This window comes from Pelmatolapia mariae, linkage group LG23 (assembly GCF_036321145.2).
Source record: "Pelmatolapia mariae isolate MD_Pm_ZW linkage group LG23, Pm_UMD_F_2, whole genome shotgun sequence".
Lineage (NCBI taxonomy): Eukaryota > Metazoa > Chordata > Actinopteri > Cichliformes > Cichlidae > Pelmatolapia > Pelmatolapia mariae.
Window position 1 is genome coordinate 48,495,936 of NC_086246.1, and position 21,669 is coordinate 48,517,604.

Below are 21,669 nucleotides of genomic sequence, written 5' to 3' on the forward strand. Positions count from 1 at the left end.
CAAGGCAACACTGTGCGACAAGGGTAGTAAAATGCCAAGTTATTCTATAATAAGTTGTTGTATACAACAAGGATGAACAAATAAATAAACAACAAATAAACAATGTAAACATTTTACAGAACAATAAAACACCAAAATACATCCAACATTTGACCCTAACCCCATGTACGAGCGCGCGCGCACACACACACACAAGTTGTGTTTCTATGGAGTTAAATCAGGGCCATAATGTTTGTTTAGTAAAAAAAAAAATTTGAAATCGAAAATATGTAAACTGAAAGCAAAAGTCACATTTTTAGAGTTGGATTTAAAATTTTCAGATTCAGATCTTTTAAATTAATGTACAAAAAAAAATTCTTCAGGTTCGGATTTTTCTCTCAGCTTCAATTTTTTTTTTCACTTTCAAAAAAAAATTCTTCAGGTTCGGATTTTTCTCTCAGCTTCAATTTTTTTTTTTCACTTTCAGATCTCTATTTTTCAGTTACAGACTTTTGGCCCTGTTTTGGCGTGGTGGGCGTGGCTACACAGAGAGGGGCGGGGAATCATGAGTGACAGCAAACCACTGCAGGCTCAAGATGGTCCATTTTTCATGTTGCCTTCAGGAAACCTGGGAATGAACATAATTTATCAAACACCTCCTGCACTGTATTATTTGATAATGTTTAGAAAACATGTCATGCATAACTGCTAAAACTCAGTTACTTAAGCTCTTTCAAGCAGTAATGTGTACACATTACGCCGTAACTGATCAATTATGAGACGTTTTCCCAGCCACTACGTGAGAAGTGGTCATTTCCCATGCTCTCAAAGTAGCGGCTTTGGAGTTGACGTCACGCCGCGGAGCGCGGCGCCATTTTCGGGGTCTACGAATCAAAAGAGACACTGTGTTGGAACGACGTCGACAAGAATCATGCTTAAAAGCAGCTCCAAAGAAAACGGACGGTATAGAGACCGATTTCGTCCAGAGGCGAAGCGGCGGTACTTGCAGAAAATAGCGTGCATTGGAAATGTGGACCCATATGAAACACGGCCGTGGAGTAGAAACCCTGAAGACCAACCGCTACTGACATAGCCTCACATATTTTCATACCTTATCTGTGCAGTCAGCGAGTACAAGTCGTCATTCAAACAAAGGTAAGTCAGCTCGAGTACTGCGTGTGAAATGCGTTTGATTTCCCTGCAAACATTCAGATTAGTGCAGCATAAATTCATTCATGAGGGGGAATTACAGTGAGAACATGTGGAGGCTCTGTTAGGTGGATAACATAGTGAGTTCAGTGCATTGATGAGACATTGTCCTGAAGGATTTAGTTATTCTTTATGGTTAAAGAAATTGCAATGATTTATTCATATTTATTATAAATAATTTAAATATACATCTTGCTTCTGTGTTTGTGTCCTGTGTCACTAAAAATACATTTTATTTTAATTTTATACATTGATTAATGACCTGCAGAATCTCCTTATCATATTAAGTGATTCATAATTGTCACTTTATGCTTTCTCCATCTCTAAAGTGATGACATCCTTGCATTACATACTTTAGGTTCATTTTCTGCAGGCAGGTTTCTGACAGAAAACAGGCAGATTTACCGTATAAAATGCAGCGTTTTATAGATGGACACATAAAGAAATGAAAAATTACATGTATGTGCTAACTTTCTAAACACTGTCACATTTATGATAAAGTAGATAAAACACATTTATGTCGGCCTTGGCTCATAGTTCTTGTCTTTAAATGAACTTTGTCTGTGTGTGTTTCAGGTGCTGCACTCTCAAAGACTGAATGAACCAGCATTGCAGCCGTGGGTCACTGTGAGCATCACAGGGAAGGTTGAAGCCACCCACTGCACCTGTATGGCCGGAGTCGTGGAGACCTGCACCCATGTCGCTGCTCTTCTGTTTAATGTAGAAGCAACAGTGCGGATCTGTGGCACAAGGCCTGTTACAGATGAACCTGCATACTGGGTTTTTGCTGGGTAATGTGACCAAGATACAGCCAGAGGTTGGCCATAAGATAGACTTCTCCTCTTCAGCTGCCCAAAAAAAGGCTTTTGATCAAAACATAAACAGACCATCTGTATTGAAAGGTAAAAGGAGCCGTCCTCAAAAAAGAAAAATCCCACCTGCTACTGTGGAGGAGTTGTCACTGCTATAATGCCATAATGTTTTATCTAGGGGTCTAGATTTATGCCTGAAGTGCACTGCCATGTAAATAATTTGCATTTACTGAATATGTACTGACTGAGTACCACTGTTCAAAAGTTGAATAAAGAAACAAACTAAGTTTTGCCTTTTTTTTTTTTTTAATTAAAACCACTTTATAGAACATCACATCAGTTACAATGTAGAATCCATGTTGTTTATAGTTTATAAAAGACAAAATGTTTACATAAAATCATGACAGTGTTTACATGATATCACCCACTACTAACATTATTTACTGTATCTTTTGAAAAAAAATACCACTATTTATACAGCAAAAGACTTAAGAATATTTAACAGGAGCAAGTTTAATTTTTCCCTGGTTTTACTACCACACTGTTCACCAAACGCAGCAAACCTTCACCATCTTATCCAGAAGCGTCACCTCTTCACCCTCACATGGAAGAAGTAATCTGATTGGCATGGTGGTGGACTGGTTTGCTGCAATAATGCCAAATAATTAGAAACTCTATAAATAGAAGGTAGTTCTGCAAAATCACTCAGTAGGATGTTTGTTCTAATTTGCTATGACCTCAGAGCGCATCGAAAACCGGAACCAGATAATGGATGGACGAGAGTCTGGCGCAGGTGATGAAGACTGCATCCCAAGCCCGATTAGTTATGGAGTCTTTTAAAATGTTTTCCATATTTTTGGGGAAGGATCAAATTGTTAATATTACTTTACCTTTCGAAGTAAGTTTCAGCCGAAAATGATAGCGAGGTGTTTCTGTTGAGCTAGCATTTCAGCAAAAAACGTTATAAAATAAAAAAACAGAATAGCCGTAACCGTAACAATAGCCACTTCTTAAATTCGTAGTATTCACAGACTGCAGTGTAACTGTTCCAAACTTAAACACTCACCTGATTGTTCGCACCAGCAGTGTTGTTGGAAGACGACGCCATCGTTCACTGAGGGACAAGTTAACAGCAGCCCCCACCCGATACAATGCGCGCTACTTTGAGAGCATGGGAAATGACCACTTCTCACGTAGTGGCTGGGAAAACGTCTCATAATTGATCAGTTACGGCGTAATTTGTACACATTACTGCTTGAAAGAGCTTTAGTAACTGAGTTTTAGCAGTTATGCATGACATGTTTTCTAAACATTATCAAATAATACAGTGCAGGAGGTGTTTGATAAATTATGTTCATTCCCAGGTTTCCTGAAGGCAACATGAAAAATGGACCATCTTGAGCCTGCAGTGGTCTGCTGTCACTCATGATTCCCCGCCCCTCTCTGTGTAGCCACGCCCACCACGCCAAAACAGGGCCAAAAGTCTGTAACTGAAAAATAGAGATCTGAAAGTGAAAAAAAAAATTGAAGCTGAGAGAAAAATCCGAACCTGAAGAATTTTTTTTTGAAAGTGAAAAAAAAAAATTGAAGCTGAGAGAAAAATCCGAACCTGAAGAATTTTTTTTTGAAAGTGAAAAAAGAAAAATTGAAGCTGAGAGAAAAATCCGAACCTGAAGAATTTTTTTTTGTACATTAATTTAAAAGATCTGAATCTGAAAATTTTAAATCCAACTCTTTCTTTTTCAAAGTTCACTCTAAAAATGTGACTTTTGCTTTCAGTTTACATATTTTCGATTTCAATTTTTTTTTTTACTAAACAAACATTATGGCCCTGATTTAACTCCATATGTTTCCATCACTTTTGGGGACATTACATTAACTTACATTCATTTCCTGGAGATTTATCCTGACTCTACCCATCACAAGTCCCTGCCTGAATCTTACCCTAACCCTGACTCAAGCCTTCACCCTAAAATTGATGATTTACCTTGCAATTTGTCCCCATAAAGTAGGCGAGACCTCACAATGTGAGTGTGTAAAGAAATTTGTGTCCCCACAACAAGTAGTACATGACCACACACACACACACACACACCCACACAGCAAAATTGGTATGGCCCGGATCAGGCCCACACAATGTGCTTACACATGGCCCACATACCGCAAAGAATGACGGCCCTTTGGTGGCCCAGACCTGGTTTGCCAGAGGTGGCCCACACATGGGCCAGCACAAGGCCAGTTTCAGACACACTGGTGGTCCTGTGCTGGCCCATGTGTAGATTCCCTTTGGCAAACCTGATCTGGGCCACCAAAGGGGCGTCATTCATTGCAGTATGTGGGCCATCTGTAGGTGGTGTGCAGCCACGGGCCAGTTGTAGACACACTGCTGGCCCTGTGCTGGCCCAGAACAGTTTCAGCTCTGGCCCCAAATGTCAGCCTAATGTGGACCTTAATCAATCCATGCAATAACAACAGGTGCCAGAACATGCAAAACAGTGCAAAAGTAACATGCCGAAACTCTGTTCAGACAGTGAATGGATAGCACTTTTCTACTCTCCCAGATTACTCAAAGTGCAACATGCCACATTCACCCACTTTGGCTTAACTGAGTGCTTCCTAACTACATTCATACACATTCACACTCTTGACATGCAGACTGGAGGAGCCAGGGATCGAATCACTAACCTTCCGATCAGTTTGTAACCTGCTCTACAAGCTGAGATATGGCATGCCATCGCATAAACAGTGGCATCATTGCCAGACCTGGCACATATCTGGTTGACATACACTCTGCCAAAACACCAGTCAGTCAGAAGTGCCAGCTTGATGCCAGATCTGGGCCAGACCTGTTTTCTGTAGGCGTAGGGCACATAAACCAAGCCACAATCAAGCAAGATATTGCATGCCATCACATAGACAGTGCCATCTATGCCAGGCCTGGCCCACATCTGGATGACATACGTCTTGTCATGCCAGAAGTCAGTCAGCAGTGACGACTTGATACCAGATCCTGGCCAGACCTGCTTGTTATGTGGGCACTAACACAAACACAGGCACAGTTACTTTACCAACTGACCCCTGAGCTCCTAAGTGTCCCTCAAACCTCATTTAGGGATCCACTCCTCTACTTCACTGTCACTCCCTGAAAGCTCACTGTGCTCACTTTCTGAGGACAGAAAGTGCACATTCCCTTGGTTTCCTTCCATAAAAGGTATTTACATCTATGTCCTGTAATTATGAGTAGATTGTAAAGTAAAAAACATATACTATGATCATATAAATGTACACAAACACATCTGTACACACATATGCAAATGCATTATATTGCCTGAAAAAAATTGGGCTAACTGCGCAGTGTTGCCTTGAGGCAACGAATGAAAATTAACAGTTTTACTGTATAAATAAATTTTAAAAAGTAGAACAAACAATCAAATATGCTTCTTAACATATTCATGTACATACAAGTATTTTTTATTATACATTTATTTCACTATAAACATGTAAAATAGTGATCTTTATCTTGCCTCCTAATCGAGATGTCTCTCGTGTAGTGCAGCTTGCAGAAAGGGGTCTTCCCCCCCCCAAAATGAAAGTCACACCACCTTCAACTCATCATTTTATTGGAAAGAGATGTGTCTGGTAGCATTATTTGAAAAAAAAAAGTTGTTTTTTTTTGACGGGCCAGTGTAAGGCATGAAAATGTGGTTTGTTGCCTCAGGGCAACGCTATGCTGTAGAGGGTTAAATATAATGCAGAGACCAAATAAACTTACAATTATCTGTTCATAATTACATCTGATCAGAGAAATTACTTTAAATCCCATACCATAATGATTCTCATTCATTCTGGAAGTCCACATCTGTATATTCACTATCCTTGAGGTCTACTACCTCCCAAATGATCAATTACCCAGCTTAGTTCCCAGACTGAAAGTTCAGACTAGAATGAATGCTTCTGCTCTCTAGCACCCTTCAAGTTCTATTCTCTCCTCTGCTGCCACGGGGAGGATAAGGTGAGAAATACGACTCCACAGTCCACCATATTTGTCCAGGTATGGACCTGGAAAAATATGGTGGACTGTGGAGTCAAAAGACACTGGGTGGCCATGAGTGAGGAATTTTTTTTGAAGGTGGTCATCCACCATCTCCTCAACAGCACACAAGCTAATCTTAGCAGGAATCTCGTCTTCTTCCCCCAGCAGTACAGTGAAGATCAGAAAAGTGTTCTTGTACACTGCATTCTCGTGGTCGCAATAGCGATAAAAAATTAGCGTGGAGCCCGGAGGTAGCTCTTCAAAGCGATGAATGACGGCTACAGGTTTGTCTCCTTCAAAAGCTCCCTGCAACTTCCTGTCAATGTCCAGTTTGACCTGGTCACTGTCCTGGCTGGCTTTGCTGGCTCCATCTATGTGGAGGACGGAGGCGTTCCGGGCAGAAGAGTAGGCGGAGGCCAGGTCCCGAGCTAGGCAGTTCAGCGTCTTCTCAGCTCTGAGGCCTGCAGTGAGAATCAGACTCACGGGCTCTGTGGGCTGTGGGGTCTGAAGGTGTCTCTTAAGGTGGATCCTGCTCCTATTCCAGAGCTCGGCACGCTGGTTAGGAAACCGAGTCTTTACTTTTTCCAGCTGCCTGAGGAAGACGTCTATCTGCCGTACATCATTCGTCTGAGGCGGAGATTCTGGCTGAAGAAAATGCTGCAGCCCGAAAGCGATGATTGCCATTATTATAGCAACTGCTAGCCAGAATTTTCCACTTCCTACAGAGAAAAGGCCAGTGTTATTTAAACATGTACTTCACAATAAAAAAAATAACTATACATTATATATCTACATATACATATATATGTGTATGTATGTATGTATATATATATATATATATATATATATATATATATATATATATATATATATATATATATATAAATAAAAGAAGAAATGTACTAAGATTACCGCTAGTAACTTGTGGCTCTTCAGTTTGACTAGCCTCTGGGGTGGTAGGACCGATGTTTTCAACATCATTACTGCGGTCATCTAACTGCTGCGTGTGCTGTGTTGTGCTCTCAGGTTTGTCCTGTCTTTCCTCTGAAGCTGAAAAATTGTTCACAGGGAAAAAACAAGTTTATACAAATAAAACATGGTAAAAAAAAGAGAAAAATAACTTACACACTCCTAGTTTTGCTCATGGAGTCATAGAAAGTTGGCAGACTGAAGCAAAAAGTTTAAGGAACAAATTCTAGTCAGTGATGTTCCAAAAAGTTCTGACTCACCATCTCCAAAATGATTATCTGAGTTGTTCTTGGTTGAGATGTTTTCATTTAGCTCAGGTTCCGGTTCATCGACCTGGTTATCCTTTTTGTCATTCGGGATTTGTGAAGGGGTTAATTCTGATGGTTCGTTCTTTGTGACGCAACTTTCATCTAACGAAATAAAAACAGTTTAACTTTCACAACATCCTAAGACTTTGGATCTCTAAACATTTCTAAACATTTATGATTCTTGTGTCCCATAGGATTAAGCAAGTGCTTCATCTTTAAATATGACTAGAAAACTTTTATTACAGCAGTAGTTTCCTTTTTAATCATAGAACGAGGCTAAATGTATGTTTTAAACCAAATTAAATACAGACTTTGTCTTTCAAATAAATCCATAATAATATCTGAATCAGCTGTTACAATACTCTGACAGGAACACTGACTTGTTTCTCATTGTTTGATAACAATTGTTTGCCATCAGTTTGACTAGGATTGCTTTTCTTCTCCGTCTGTGTGCTGTCCTTATTGGGAGAATGTGCTTCTGCAACAAGCAGCACCTCTTTTTTATAGGGCTGGGTATCGTCACTGATTTCTAGAATCGATTTGTTTCCGATTCACAAGGTCCCAGATCGATTCGATCCACGATTCGATTCAATTCGATTCAGTTCGATTTGAATCTGGGAAATTTTGACAGTCAGAAATATTATAAATCAGATCAGTACATTTACATATTTTTGTATCTATAAAAAGGAAGCTGACACACACAAGACTTTATCAAAGGTGTGAGCGTCACAGCAGATGCCTTTGTGTCAAAGTAGCTGAAGATAAAACACAGAAAAACATGAAGGTGGTTTTCCTGGCCTGGGATTTAATAAAAATATTCTGCAGTACATCAAAAACGAAAGAAAACCATTAATCAACATATGAACGTTACCTCTGAAGTTACAGCGGTTTTATTAGAGACACAGCTAAGCGTTTTGCATTTTGCATAATTTTAAAAAAGTTTAAATTTGTTCAGTATTTAATGGCAGAAATTAGGTTTTCTTTTCGGAAGTATGTAAAAGGAAAAAAAACAGCGGCCAACAGCGCTGTAAACAACGGTAGACTTAACAAGCAAGCGAATAATGCAGAAAACAGAGAGAGAGAGAGAGCTCTGCATGAAGTGTGATTTTATGGTGGTGGAAGCAAAACAGTAAAAGTCAGAGTGAATTCATGACGATGTTTATGTGAAGCGTAGTTTGGATCTTCTTTTGCTGCTGGTTCGGTCAATATTGTTTGGAGAGAGATCAAACTAACAGCTTTAGAATCAGCGCAAAAAGGGCGTGAACACAAAGCGCGGACCCGCCGACAGATCAGAATCAGCGAGCTGTCAGCTTTCAGCCCGACCGTGTCCGTGCCCTCAGGTGAGAAAGGCGACATCTCTCTGATTCTGTGTGTTTACGTCTTTGTGCAGAAGCCGTGTACCTGCTCTCATTTACTGTCTTAGCTGTTTGGTGGTTGTTGAAATTTTGTGAGGTTTCACCAGAGATTCTGGCATTTCGGGCAAAATAAATTTATATTAAAAAATCGATTCAGGATTTTAATGAATCGATTTCACGTTATCCAAGCCAGAATCGATTTTAATTAATAAATCGATTATAAAAACCCACCCCTACTTTTTTAGACGAATCCCTGTCTGCAATAAGCACGTGACTCATTTATGTTAAATGCCCATGAAATCTGTCATATCTATTCAAGATCCCACACGTGGTCTCTTTAATATTCCTTCTTTACCTTGAATAGTGTCGCTGCAGTCAACACCTTGAGATGATAAAGCGGTGGCTGATTAAATAGGATCAAAGCAATTTTTGATTAGTAGAAACATTTGGTAAAAAATGTTCTCTTGACTCTGAACGGTTGAACAATTTACCTGCTGTAACTGTCTGTTCCTGACAAGGAGCCAGATCACTACCTAAGTTCTCGCAGGATCTGTCTTCATTTGTATTTGCTGACTGTGTTATTCCTTCACTGAACTCTGTAAAAATGAAATCACAGTTTTGTTTGTGGAGTCACAGAAAGTTAGCTGACTGAAGCAAAAAAGAATTCTAATCAGTGATGTTTCAGAAACAGTTTAACTTCCATAGCAGCCTAGGACTTCCGATCCTTCCGATCACATCAACCAGCATGGTTGATGATGTTCCAAAGTGGGGTATATAATATAACTGATTTTTGACTAATATCTGAATTATGTGCTGTAACACTTGGACAGAAGCACTGACCTGAAGCTTCACTAGGTTTGCTTTCCTTCTCCGTCGGTGCGCTGTTCTCAAAAGGAACACATTCATGTCCTGTATCTAGCAAGTGAAAATAAAAAATAAAATAAACAATAAAAGGTGAATCAAATAGACCATTACGGCAAGGCTGGGATGGTCCATTTGGTAAAGTTCTAGTCAGTGATGTTCCAAAAAGCTCTGACTAGCCATCTCCAAAATGATTATCTGAGTTGTTCTTGGTTGAGATGTTTTCATTTAGCTCAGGTTCCGGTTCATCGACCTGGTTATCCTTTTTGTCATTCAGGATTTGTGAAGGGGTTAATTCTGATGGTTTGTGACGCAACTTTCATCTAACGAAATAAAAACAGTTTAACTTTCACAACATCCTAAGACTTTGGATCTCTAAACATTTCTAAACATTTATGATTCTTGTGTCCCATAGGATTAAGCAAGTGCTTCATCTTTAAATATGACTAGAAAACTTTTATTACAGCAGTAGTTTCCTTTTTAATCATAGAACGAGGCTAAATGTATGTTTTAAACCAAATTAAATACAGACTTTGTCTTTCAAATAAATCCATAATAATATCTGAATCAGCTGTTACAATACTCTGACAGGAACACTGACTTGTTTCTCATTGTTTGATAACAATTGTTTGCCATCAGTTTGACTAGGATTGCTTTTCTTCTCCGTCTGTGTGCTGTCCTTATTGGGAGAATGTGCTTCTGCAACAAGCAGCACCTCTTTTTTATAGGGCTGGGTATCGTCACTGATTTCTAGAATCGATTTGTTTCCGATTCACAAGGTCCCAGATCGATTCGATCCACGATTCGATTCAATTCGATTTGATTCTGGGAAATTTTGACAGTCAGAAATATTATAAATCAGATCAGTACATTTACATATTTTTGTATCTATAAAAAGGAAGCTGACACACACAAGACTTTATCAAAGGTGTGAGCATCACAGCAGATGCCTTTGTGTCAAAGTAGCTGAAGATAAAACACAGAAAAACATGAAGGTGGTTTTCCTGGCCTGGGATTTAATAAAAATATTCTGCAGTACATCAAAAACGAAAGAAAACCATTAATCAACATATGAACGTTACCTCTGAAGTTACAGCGGTTTTATTAGAGACACAGCTAAGCGTTTTGCATTTTGCATAATTTTAAAAAAGTTTAAATTTGTTCAGTATTGAACGGCAGAAATTAGGTTTTCTTTTCGGAAGTATGTAAAAGGAAAAAAAACAGCGGCCAACAGCGCTGTAAACAACGGTAGACTTAACAAGCAAGCGAATAATGCAGAAAACAGAGAGAGAGAGAGCTCTGCATGAAGTGTGATTTTATGGTGGTAGAAGCAAAACAGTAAAAGTCAGAGTGAATTCATGACGATGTTTATGTGAAGCGTAGTTTGGATCTTCTTTTGCTGCTGGTTCGGTCAATATTGTTTGGAGAGAGATCAAACTAACAGCTTTAGAATCAGCGCAAAAAGGGCGTGAACACAAAGCGCAGACCCGCCGACAGATCAGAATCAGCGAGCTGTCGGCTTTCAGCCCCGACCGTGTCCGTGCCCTCAGGTGAGAAAGGCGACATCTCTCTGATTCTGTGTGTTTACGTCTTTGTGCAGAAGCCGTGTACCTGCTCTCATTTACTGTCTTAGCTGTTTGGTGGTTGTTGAAATTTTGTGAGGTTTCACCAGAGATTCTGGCATTTCGGGCAAAATAAATTTATATTAAAAAATCGATTCAGGATTTTAATGAATCGATTTCACGTTATCCAAGCCAGAATCGATTTTAATTAATAAATCGATTATAAAAACCCACCCCTACTTTTTTAGACGAATCCCTGTCTGCAATAAGCACGTGACTCATTTATGTTAAATGCCCATGAAATCTGTCATATCTATTCAAGATCCCACACGTGGTCTCTTTAATATTCCTTCTTTACCTTGAATAGTGTCGCTGCAGTCAACACCTTGAGATGATAAAGCGGTGGCTGATTAAATAGGATCAAAGCAATTTTTGATTAGTAGAAACATTTAGTAACAAAAGTTCTCTTGACTCTGAACGGTTGAACAATTTACCTGCTGTAACTGTCTGTTCCTGACAAGGAGCCGGATCACTACCTAAGTTCTCGCAGGATCTGTCTTCATTTGTATTTGCTGACTGTGTTATTCCTTCACTGAACTCTGTAAAAAAGAAATCACAGTTTTGTTTGTGGAGTCACAGAAAGTTAGCTGACTGAAGCAAAAAAGAATTCTAATCAGTGATGTTTCAGAAATAGTTTAACTTCCGTAGCAGCCTAGGACTTCCAATCTCTACATATTTAACATTATTGTGCCCCAAAAATCATCTTGGATCAGGTATCTGCAGCATCCTTAATGGAGATTTTTTTTAACAAAGCCCAGGGCAACAGTAATTCCCTTTTTACTCTTGGCACAATAAAACTCATAATAACTCCTAGGTGAGATATCTCATTTACAACATTTTTTAGAAAACTTGACCTCCGACCTTGACCTTAAGTTGAGGTCACTGAGATTCAAACTCATCCAAGGTTTTATTAGATGTACCTATGGTATGAACTCCAAAATCCTATGTCGCCTCATTCTCGACTTATCACACTCAAAAACTTGGGTGCTAGCCCCGCCCACCCGGCAGGGTGACGATGATACCCCATTAGCTTTTTATGGCTGAGGGATCAAAATCATCCTGATCATTGAAAATCTGTTCTAAGTCCAGCAGCAACAAAAAGAAAAGCTGCAATCTGTTGGGACACAGGAAGACAGAGTCCTGCTTTTTCTTCTTTTGTCTTCCACTTCTTCACCTTCCTCTGTTTTTTTAAAAACACACTACACACCATGCTGAGTATGCCAAGTTTGATCCCAACAGTTCTTTGGGAATCACCTGGTTTAGTGCAAAATGCCCATCTTTAGCATTTTTAAGAGCTCTGGGGGAAAAATGATATGTTTTTAGCAAAGTAACAAAGGTCCTAAAAATACAATTCAATATCAGTTCTTTGTAGTCTGTTACAACAGCGGCTCATCCCTTGAAAAGCACCCAGTGTCCAAAGAAATGTTTTAAAACTCCTTCAGAAAGCCCGGAGAGCTCTGTCATTGCTATTTAACAATAAAGTCTGCCTCCTTGGAAGAAAAAAGAAAGGAGGAAAAATGAGGGGAATAAGGAGGAAAGGCCAGTGTTATTTAAACATGTACTTCATAACAAAAATAACTATATATATATATACACACACATATATATATATATATATATACACACACACACATATACATATATATATATGTATATGTGTGTGTGTGTGTGTGTGTGTATATATATATATACATATATATATATGTGTGTATATATATATATATATATATATATGTATATATATACATATACACATATATATATACACATATATATATATATATATATATATATATATATATATATATATATATATATATATATATATAAAAAAGAACAAATGTACTAAGATTACCGCTAGTAACTTGTGGCTCTTCAGTTTGACTAGCCTCTGGGGTGGTAGGACCAATGTTTTCAACATCATTACTGCGGTCATCTAACTGCTGCGTGTGCTGTGTTGTGCTCTCAGGTTTGTCCTGTCTTTCCTCTGAAGCTGAAAAATTGTTCACAGGGAAAAAACAAGTTTATACAAATAAAACATGGTAAAGAAAAGAGAAAAATAACTTACACACTCCTAGTTTTGCTCATGGAGTCATAGAAAGTTGGCAGACTGAAGCAAAAAGTTTAAGGAACAAATTCTAGTCAGTGATGTTCCAAAAAGTTCTGACTCACCATCTCCAAAATGATTATCTGAGTTGTTCTTGGTTGAGATGTTTTCATTTAGCTCAGGTTCCGGTTCATCGACCTGGTTATCCTTTTTGTCATTCGGGATTTGTGAAGGGGTTAATTCTGATGGTTCGTTCTTTGTGACGCAACTTTCATCTAACGAAATAAAAACAGTTTAACTTTCACAACATCCTAAGACTTTGGATCTCTAAACATTTCTAAACATTTATGATTCTTGTGTCCCATAGGATTAAGCAAGTGCTTCATCTTTAAATATGACTAGAAAACTTTTATTACAGCAGTAGTTTCCTTTTTAATCATAGAACGAGGCTAAATGTATGTTTTAAACCAAATTAAATATAGACTTTGTCTTTCAAATAAATCCATAATGATATCTGAATCAGCTGTTACAATACTCTGACAGGAACACTGACTTGTTTCTCATTTTTTGGTAACAATTGTTTGCCATCAGTTTGACTAGGATTGCTTTTCTTCTCTGTCTGTGTGCTGTCCTTACAGCGGTAACAAAACTTACAAATGACTAATATCTAAGACAAACAATGCTGTTTGATGATGTTCCAAAGTGGGGTATATAATATAACTGATTGCTGACTAATATCTGAATTATGTGCTGTAACACTTGGACAGAAACACTGAGCTGAAGTTGTCTCTTCTATTGTGGCTGATTTATCTTTTTTTTGTGTCTCTTGTTTGCAGTCACCATCATTTTTAACAACAGCCTGGGTTGGTGAAACAGTTGTTTCAGATGCTTCATGTGTCTTGGTTTGACTTGTGTCTGATGAAATAAAAATAGTTTAACTTCCATAGCAACCTAGGACTTCCGATCTCTACATATTTAATATTATTGTGCCCCAAAAATCATCTTGGATCAGGCATCTGCAGCATCCTTAATGGAGATCTCTTTTAACAAAGCCCAGGGCAACAGTAATTCCCTTTTTAATCTTGGCACAATAAAATTGATAATAACTCCTAGGTGAGATATCTCATTTGCAACATTTTTTAGAAAAAACTTGACCTCCGACCTTGACCTTAAGTTGAGGTCACTGAGATTCATGTAATAGATTCATGTAAGCCCGCAGAACTCTGTCATTGCTATTTAACAATAAAGTCTGCCTCCTTGGAAGAAAAAAGAAAAGAGGAAAAATGAGGGGTGGGTCAAGACTTATGTCTATAAAAAGATTTGTAAAATGAATATGGCTATTTAAGGAGCACAGCAGTAACAAAACTTACAAATGACTAATAACTAAGACAAACAATGCTGGTTGATGATGTTCCAAAGTGGGGTATATAATATAACTGATTGCTGACTAATATCTGAATTATGTGCTGTAACACTTGGACAGAAACACTGAGCTGAAGTTGTCTCTTCTATTGTGGCTGATTTATCTTTTTTTTGTGTCTCTTGTTTGCAGTCACCATCATTTTTAACAACAGCTTGGGTTGGTGAAACAATTGTTACAGATTCCTCCTGTGTCTTGGTTTGACTTGTGTCTGATGAAATAAAAATACTTTAACTTCCATAGCAGTCTAGGACTTCCGATCTCTACATTTATAATATTATTGTGCCCCAAAAATCATCTTGGATCAGGCATCTGCAGCATCCTTAATGGAGATTTCTTTTTAACAAAGCCCAGGGCAACAGTAAATCCCTTTTTATATATTTGTTCTATACAGATCTTGGTTATAACTGATTTTTTAGTATTTATTTACATTTCATCACGAGAAACAAATAACATTTTAGTTCAGAAACATGCTATAACTGAAGTAAATGCCAAATATTAACCGTATATGTGTTCGGTATTTCTTGAAATAGAGATAAACATTAGTTATGTCTGTACTGCTTTAATAATGCGGCGAGTCGACCACCAAACAGCAAACACTGGCTGAGCAACAAAGAAATATTAGAATTTTACCTGCTGGGTTCTGACTGGTGACTTGCTTTTCCATGTCTTTAGACAGATGATCTTCCTTTTCTTCACTCAGGGTTCACTGGATGGTTCAAGCGTGAATAAAACAAATAAACATTGCATTAGTTTTTTTTCTTTTTTATGCGAAGCCACGAGTTACAGTTTGTCGTCACATGTTCAAAGGTCCAAACAAATATTGTAAATCTGCTTAAGTGCATGTCAACAGAGCCAAGCTCAAAGGCAGTCTCACTAAAGTTAAAGACGAACAAGAACAACCATTACGCGCCTCAACCTTTCAAACTGTCACTAAATAAAAAGGAAATATGTACATTGCAATTTGGAAGTATTAATTTGTGGCTGTGCTTTCGTGGATTTGCTAAATAATGTTTTGCTGCTAAATCGAAACTGAACTTGCTGCGAGATGACAGTAAGCAAGCCGAAGAAAAGCTAGTATAAATTATTGCGAGAGAAATAACTACTCGCCGGGAACTAAGCTCTAATTACATGCACGAAACGTAAATTGTTGGTAACCATAATTAAAGAGAGCTGGCTATTTAAGTGACAAAAGATAACTCAGCTAGCTCAGCCAGAGAGATGCTAATTTAGCCAACAGTTGCCAAAGCATTACTTGGGTGTTATTGTAAAAAAAATGCCTTCGTGTAACTCAAAAGTCATAACGATACGTGGGCTTTTCTGATTACTGGTCCATACCTAATATGTCATGGATCATATCGCCGTAGATCATACGCTTCCTTAGCTTTCAGTTAGCATGTGTGGCACTCATAGCAGACTAAATTCTGAAGCAGAACGTTTATTAGTGCCTTTGTTTCTATCGAGATAACTAAACGTTGCACTATTTTCCGGACGGCAACGGTGTCCTATCAAGAAATGTTCCCCCAGCTACAAGGAAGTCCAGTGATTGTAGCTTGTTTGTGCGCGCGATGTTACGTCGTTTTGTTTAGTTGAAGTTGTTTGGCATTGCTCAATTGAATTAGAGTTACAAATGGATACCAGAGACTCTGAAGATAAGCTCTCTCGTCCCATGACTAGATCGATACGACGGATGTCAGGTAAAGGTGAGCACTGTTCGAGTGGTATGTCAATTAACTAGCTTAGCCGTCAGAATTAGCTCCCTCATATTCATAAGTTTCAAAGAAAATCAGTTTTGGATCGGTGCTTTGGCTAATGTTAGCAGGCTTCACCGGTGTAAATTATCCTCAGATAGCAATCTGTATTAAAATGAACTTAATGTTTCAGTTCCTGGTACGAGTTCAGGCACAACTTTAAAACCAATGAGTTATCTCGTTTCATTGAAATGCTTTGCTATATATTAGCCGTTATGTATGTGAGTATTTTTTTTGTTTCTTTGTTTGTTTTTTGTTGTTGTTGTTTGTTTGTGTTTTGTTTTTAGCACTGTGTCTCGAAACAGTTTACAGCACCAGCGAAATTAAAATCACAAATGACTTTCGCTTTTAGCACTAGCGATTAGTGACAGGGATCAACGTTTCATTAAGCCGCTAAACACACTGATATATGGGCAATTTTGAAATTGTGTGAAAAGCAAAGTCAGACTGACTTGATATTGAGTGCAACTAGTCTGTGGAAATATGAGTTTTCCTTTTAAGAGCATTCTGAAGTCATTGAAAGAGTAGTTCAAAAATGAAAATTCGCAGGCTTTTACTGTGAAATCCAAAATAAGATGGCATTGACGGGGCGCTACTAGAGTACAAGGGTGTGTCGTTCGGATGGAAGTGTGTAAACAAGACTAAATGATATTTGTTATTATGTACTTAACATGTCTGTTAATTAACTCGAAGTTGGCTTTTATTTTGCAATTAGGTTTCGCATGCTTTTATTTTGAAATCAAGGTGAACGTTCAAGCTACGTTTACTTGAAGTTGGTTTTTATTTTGAAATCAGGTTTCCGCGTCTCTTGCCGTAATACTGGAATACATAGGGAACACAAAGCAAAATAGAGGCTGGCTGGACACCAGTGCTGTTTCAGGGTTTTTTCTTCTTTTGGCTGCTCCCATCAGCGGTCCCCACAGGGGATCATCTCCATCTTTTTCACCCTCTCCCTAGCTCTGCATGTCCTCCTTCACATCATCCAGGAATCTCTTCTTTTGTGTTCCTCTTTTCCTCCTGCCTGGCATTTGCATTTTCAACATCCTTTGCCCAGTATATTCACTATCCCTCATCTGCACTTGTCCAAACCATCTCAGCCTTGCCTCTCTATTTCGCTATATAACTTATCCTGAGCTGCCCATGTGATATACTCAATTCTAATCCTGTCTTTAAAAAAGGGTCGAGTTTTGAGGCAACTCCTAGGCAGCCTATAAAGAGGACCAAAAGAAAAAAAGCACAAGCTGACGCTGCTGATGCTCCTACATCAGTTAATGGTACCAAAGATGGGGAGCCTGACTTTGAAGATGGAGGTTAGTTGCTGGAATTAAGTATTTGCCTAATTTTAATGGCTGATTACCCTTAGTTACCCTCACTGTTCAAGGCACTGTTAAAAAACAAACAATCCGTGTCTATTATTTATTACCTAACAGAGTCCCCTAGCAAGAACAGCCGAGTGGATGCTGAAGAAGCAGTGTCTGACAAGAGCACTGAAAGTAAGATGGATGTTGAGGAATCATCTGGAGACATTCAGAAAAATGAAGACCAGGAAATGGATATTGAACAGGATTCCTTTAAAGTCACTGATCTGCCAAACATACACAAAGGTTTGGACTACAACTAGTGAATATTAAGATAAGATAAGATAACCTTTATTAGTCCCACACGTGGGAAATTTGTTTTGTCACAGCAGGAAGTGGACAGTGCAAAAGTTATGAAGCAAAAATTAGAATAAAATAAAATAAGAATAAATACAGTACACAACTGTACAGAATAAAATAAAATACTATATACAGTAGAATAAAATAGAATAAAATATACAATAAGATAAAAATAGAATACAAATGTTATATACAACTCAGTAAAAATACAACGATGCCAGAAAAGATTATTGCACATTTGTGGATGTGCGTGTTTGATCAGTTAAAGTCTTTGTTGTGGAGTCTGACAGCAGTGGGGAGGAATGACCTGCGAAATCTCTCCGTCCCACACCGTGGGTGCCGCAGTCTCCCACTGAAGGAGCTGCTCAGTGCTGTTACAGTCTCATGCATGGGGTGGGAGATGTTGTCCAACAGGGATGACAGCTTAGCCACCATTCTCCTGTCACTCACCACCTCCGCTGGGTCCAGAGGGCATCCTAGAACAGAGCTGGCCCTGCGGATCAGCCTGTTCAGTCTCTTCCTGTGCCCAGCAGAGATGCTGCCGCCCCAGCAGACCATATTCATTATGAAATAAATCATAGAGATGAGATAATATTCCCTTTTAATTTATTTGTATTAAATGTAAAGAACAAATAGATAATACAGTAACTTAAAAAATAGGGAGGCTCTGTAAAGTGTAAATAAAACAGGACTGAATTAAGTTATCAAAACACCACATTTAAATGACCAAAGGTTGATTCTGTTCATCAATCTGTTTCAAAATCTTATACACAGTACATTTGCTAAATGACTGAAACTATGCAAATGTACTGTTTATAAGGTTGGGGAAACCTGCAGTCAGCTGAGATTGGAGAAGTCACTTGGCTGAGTGACGAAACGTTTCTCCCTCTGAAAACGTCCAGATGAACAGAATCAGCCTTTGGAGATTTACTTACCTGGATAATTGAGAATGCATCACATTTAAATTAAAAAATAAATAAATAAAAACAAAGGCAAACAGCTTGGACCAATACTTTATTTTCACTATATAAGCCATATAATAATATACAAATAGACTTTGTGTTAAGTTACTTTTCTTTTATGACTTTATTAGGATTTTATCTTAAAAATCTTCTGCTTAAAACAGATGCTCTCGGAGATAGGAACTTAAATCCCCGTGTAGTGCTTGATGAGCTCTACAGACCCAGTCTTAAGACTGAGGATCCCAACTTGATGAAATCCAAGAAAGGTAGAAAAATGCTCCATCTTCCTTGACATTCAGTGTTAAATTATAGTATAAGTTATTTGACCTAACCTATTTTGTTTAGTTTCAGCAACACCAGCACCAAAAGCACCTAAAGCACCTGCACCCCCCACTAAGCCTGTCGCACAGATTAGCGCGACAGTGAACAGGCATGATTCACCGGCTCTCAAGAAGTCCAGCATGGCAGACTACAGGAGGACGATGATGCTCAAAGCCCCGAGCGCTGGTATTGTGCTGCACATATTCTGTATAGAAAGGTTGAGCGTTCAGATTTATCCAAAGTTAACCACATTACCCCAAGTGAGCATCCAAGACATGTGAATAACATTCCAAAAGAGACTGTTCCTCCCAAAGAATCTGGTATTGCTGCTTTATCTCAGTATTAAAGTCCTCTGCAACACCTGCTATAGTGGTGACATCTGTGCATTAATATAATCATGTTTTCTTTTATTAAAAGACAAACAGAAACCTGTTGCTACAAAGACACGCCCCAGAAATTCCTCTAGAGGTAAGTAAGTCATTTTAATTATTATCTTTAGACCTGATGATGCTTTTTAAACATTATTTATTAACTTTGTGTGTTCTTTTGTTTCTGTGTTATTAAAGGGTTCACATGGTGTTTGTGGGGTTTAGTTCGCCTGGTAGTTCTCCTGGTACTATTTGTGATTGGGACATTGCTGACATACAAGATCGTCCCTTTACTCCAAGACATGAAACGTGGTGGAGGGCAGTCATCCAGGCCTGTGAAGCCAGAAAGGTTTGCTGATCAATTGTCTGATCTTCAGACTCAGTTCCCCAGTCAGCGGCCTGAGTTGTGGAAGATGAGCAAAATCCACCTGGAGAAGCACCTTAAAACAGTCCATCCCACTGAGCCAGTCAGTCTGATTTTCACTGCAGGCCAAAACGCTGAGAGGACACTGCAGTGCCTTGCTCGGGGTCTGGCTGCTTCCTTCTCATCTGCCCTCAATGCCTCTTTCCTCGACATTGATGGAAAAAGCAAAGCAGGCCAGGACAGTGATAAGGTGAAGTTAGACATTGACAGTCAGCTGCAAGCAGCGTTTGAGGGAGAAAAACCCGTGGCCATCATTCATCGTTTGGAAGAGCTGCCACCAGGCTCCACTCTCATTTTTTATCGCTACTGCCACCACGAGAATGCTGCATATAAGCGGGTTTTCTTGTTGTTTTCTGTGCTGCTGCCTCAAGATGAGATCCCGAAGGAAAAGAGTGTAAAAGAGGTGGAAGAGATGGTGCAAGACTATCTTAAGGAGAGGCTGGTGGACACCGGTGGCCAAACTTCCTTCAATATAATGAATAATGATAAGTTTGGTGGTCTGTGGAGTTGCATCTCCCATCTAGTCCTGCCTGTGGTGTCTGAGGTGGAGAAGAAAGGATGCTAAAAAAAACCAAGCTGCCTGATTCTTCTTTGCACTGTAGAAGGAGCTACGAGAAAGGAGAAACGTGGAAGTATGATGTGTGCTGTGATAATTCATTTACAGCATTCAGTAATTGTGTTATTCTCTTTCTCTCAGAGATTACATTGTACTTAAATTGAAGTCAAATGCATATGATTCGGTTTAACTGCACAGAAGTTTAAACAGTTTTTACTCATGCATGCATGTTAAAAGAGGTTACAGTGTTACACCATCATTCCACTTCACAAGTGTGGCCATAATCTTTTCTCATGTGCATGCAATCCACGAAACCGAGACTGACTGAGCTGTTTCATTTTTTGTTGCATGTTAAAGCGTGTATCATTTCTGAGCAGCTTTTTAATGACTCTCATGTTTTTTCATCATCCTCAGCTTTTCTTTACTGGAACTAAAAAAAAAGTTTTGTTTTCAGTTCATATTCATATTTCATCTTTTATTCTGCTGTCCAAGACAACCAGGTAACTTCATTTAATTCTTTATTTTTTGTGTGTGTGCTGGAAATGCTTGGTTTTGACTTAAGTATCTGTCTTTTTGAGTACCAGCTTTTTAAGGTGAATATTTTATATTCTTTGCTTTTTTCTAAATATGTATATTTGTGACATGTTTCCTGGATTGAGGTATTTTTTATAGCTGTGTATATATGTGGATTTGATATTAAATTGTCTTTTGAACATGTTGTTAAAAAAGAAACCACTGGAGGTGTTGTCACTTCACATTGTGAGCTACTCGCAATGTGGTTTATATTTGTAAAATATATTTTGGATAAATACTGATCAGCTGGTCTCAGACTGTGCCTTAAACACATGAAGAATACACTGTATTTAATTAGAGTAAAAACTTTCTCCAGTCATTTATACTAGCGCACATGACAACATCTGTTTGTGCTGTTTCCTGTCATACATCTCATTCCTCTTGTTATTCTGAGCGCTCATAAACACTGAATATTATCAATAAAGATAATTTTGATACATA

At 38.5% G+C, this 21,669-nt stretch overlaps 2 protein-coding genes across 10 annotated transcripts; one reads left to right on the forward strand and one right to left on the reverse strand.

Annotated features, from left to right (window-relative positions):
• Positions 1–5,603: 5,603 nt before the first annotated feature.
• On the reverse strand, positions 5,604–16,081 carry LOC134620870 (torsin-1A-interacting protein 2-like). Of its 7 annotated transcripts, XM_063467189.1 has the most exons (12): positions 15,954–16,081; positions 15,249–15,324; positions 13,321–13,470; positions 13,004–13,141; positions 11,583–11,687; positions 11,447–11,494; positions 9,506–9,580; positions 9,157–9,261; positions 9,021–9,068; positions 7,263–7,412; positions 6,946–7,083; positions 5,604–6,752 (listed from the first exon to the last, which is right to left on the reverse strand). In XM_063467189.1, exons 2-12 carry the CDS (start codon positions 15,280–15,282, stop codon positions 5,962–5,964), a joined length of 1,782 nt encoding a protein of 593 aa, XP_063323259.1. In that variant the 5' UTR covers positions 15,283–15,324; positions 15,954–16,081; the 3' UTR covers positions 5,604–5,961. The 7 variants fall into 7 exon arrangements, with proteins under 7 accessions (XP_063323259.1, XP_063323260.1, XP_063323261.1 ...); XM_063467190.1 differs by lacking the exon at positions 11,447–11,494; XM_063467191.1 differs by lacking the exon at positions 9,021–9,068.
• A 40-nt stretch (positions 16,082–16,121) lies between these two features.
• On the forward strand, positions 16,122–21,669 carry LOC134620871 (torsin-1A-interacting protein 2-like). Of its 3 annotated transcripts, none has more exons than XM_063467196.1 (7): positions 16,122–16,318; positions 17,545–17,676; positions 17,797–17,970; positions 19,151–19,252; positions 19,332–19,493; positions 19,725–19,775; positions 19,874–21,669. In XM_063467196.1, exons 1-7 carry the CDS (start codon positions 16,246–16,248, stop codon positions 20,662–20,664), a joined length of 1,485 nt encoding a protein of 494 aa, XP_063323266.1. In that variant the 5' UTR covers positions 16,122–16,245; the 3' UTR covers positions 20,665–21,669. The 3 variants fall into 3 exon arrangements, with proteins under 3 accessions (XP_063323266.1, XP_063323267.1, XP_063323268.1); XM_063467197.1 differs by having other exon boundaries at positions 16,122–16,312; XM_063467198.1 differs by lacking the exon at positions 19,151–19,252.

Bases quoted from the DNA above. Each gene is read 5' to 3' on its own strand.
- LOC134620870 (XM_063467189.1), bottom strand. From the start codon at position 15,282: ATGGAAAAGCAAGTCACCAGTCAGAACCCAGCAG. The intron at 13,142-13,320 runs GTGAGTCAGAAC...ACAATTTTTCAG, and splicing joins AGATAATCATTTTGGAGATG to CTTCAGAGGAAAGACAGGAC. The intron at 11,688-13,003 runs GTAATCTTAGTA...TCTTTTTTACAG, and splicing joins AGAGCCACAAGTTACTAGCG to AGTTCAGTGAAGGAATAACA.
- LOC134620871 (XM_063467196.1), top strand. From the start codon at position 16,246: ATGGATACCAGAGACTCTGAAGATAAGCTCTCTCGTCCCATGACTAGA. The intron at 17,677-17,796 runs GTTAGTTGCTGG...ATTACCTAACAG, and splicing joins GCCTGACTTTGAAGATGGAG to AGTCCCCTAGCAAGAACAGC. The intron at 19,776-19,873 runs GTAAGTAAGTCA...GTGTTATTAAAG, and splicing joins CCCCAGAAATTCCTCTAGAG to GGTTCACATGGTGTTTGTGG.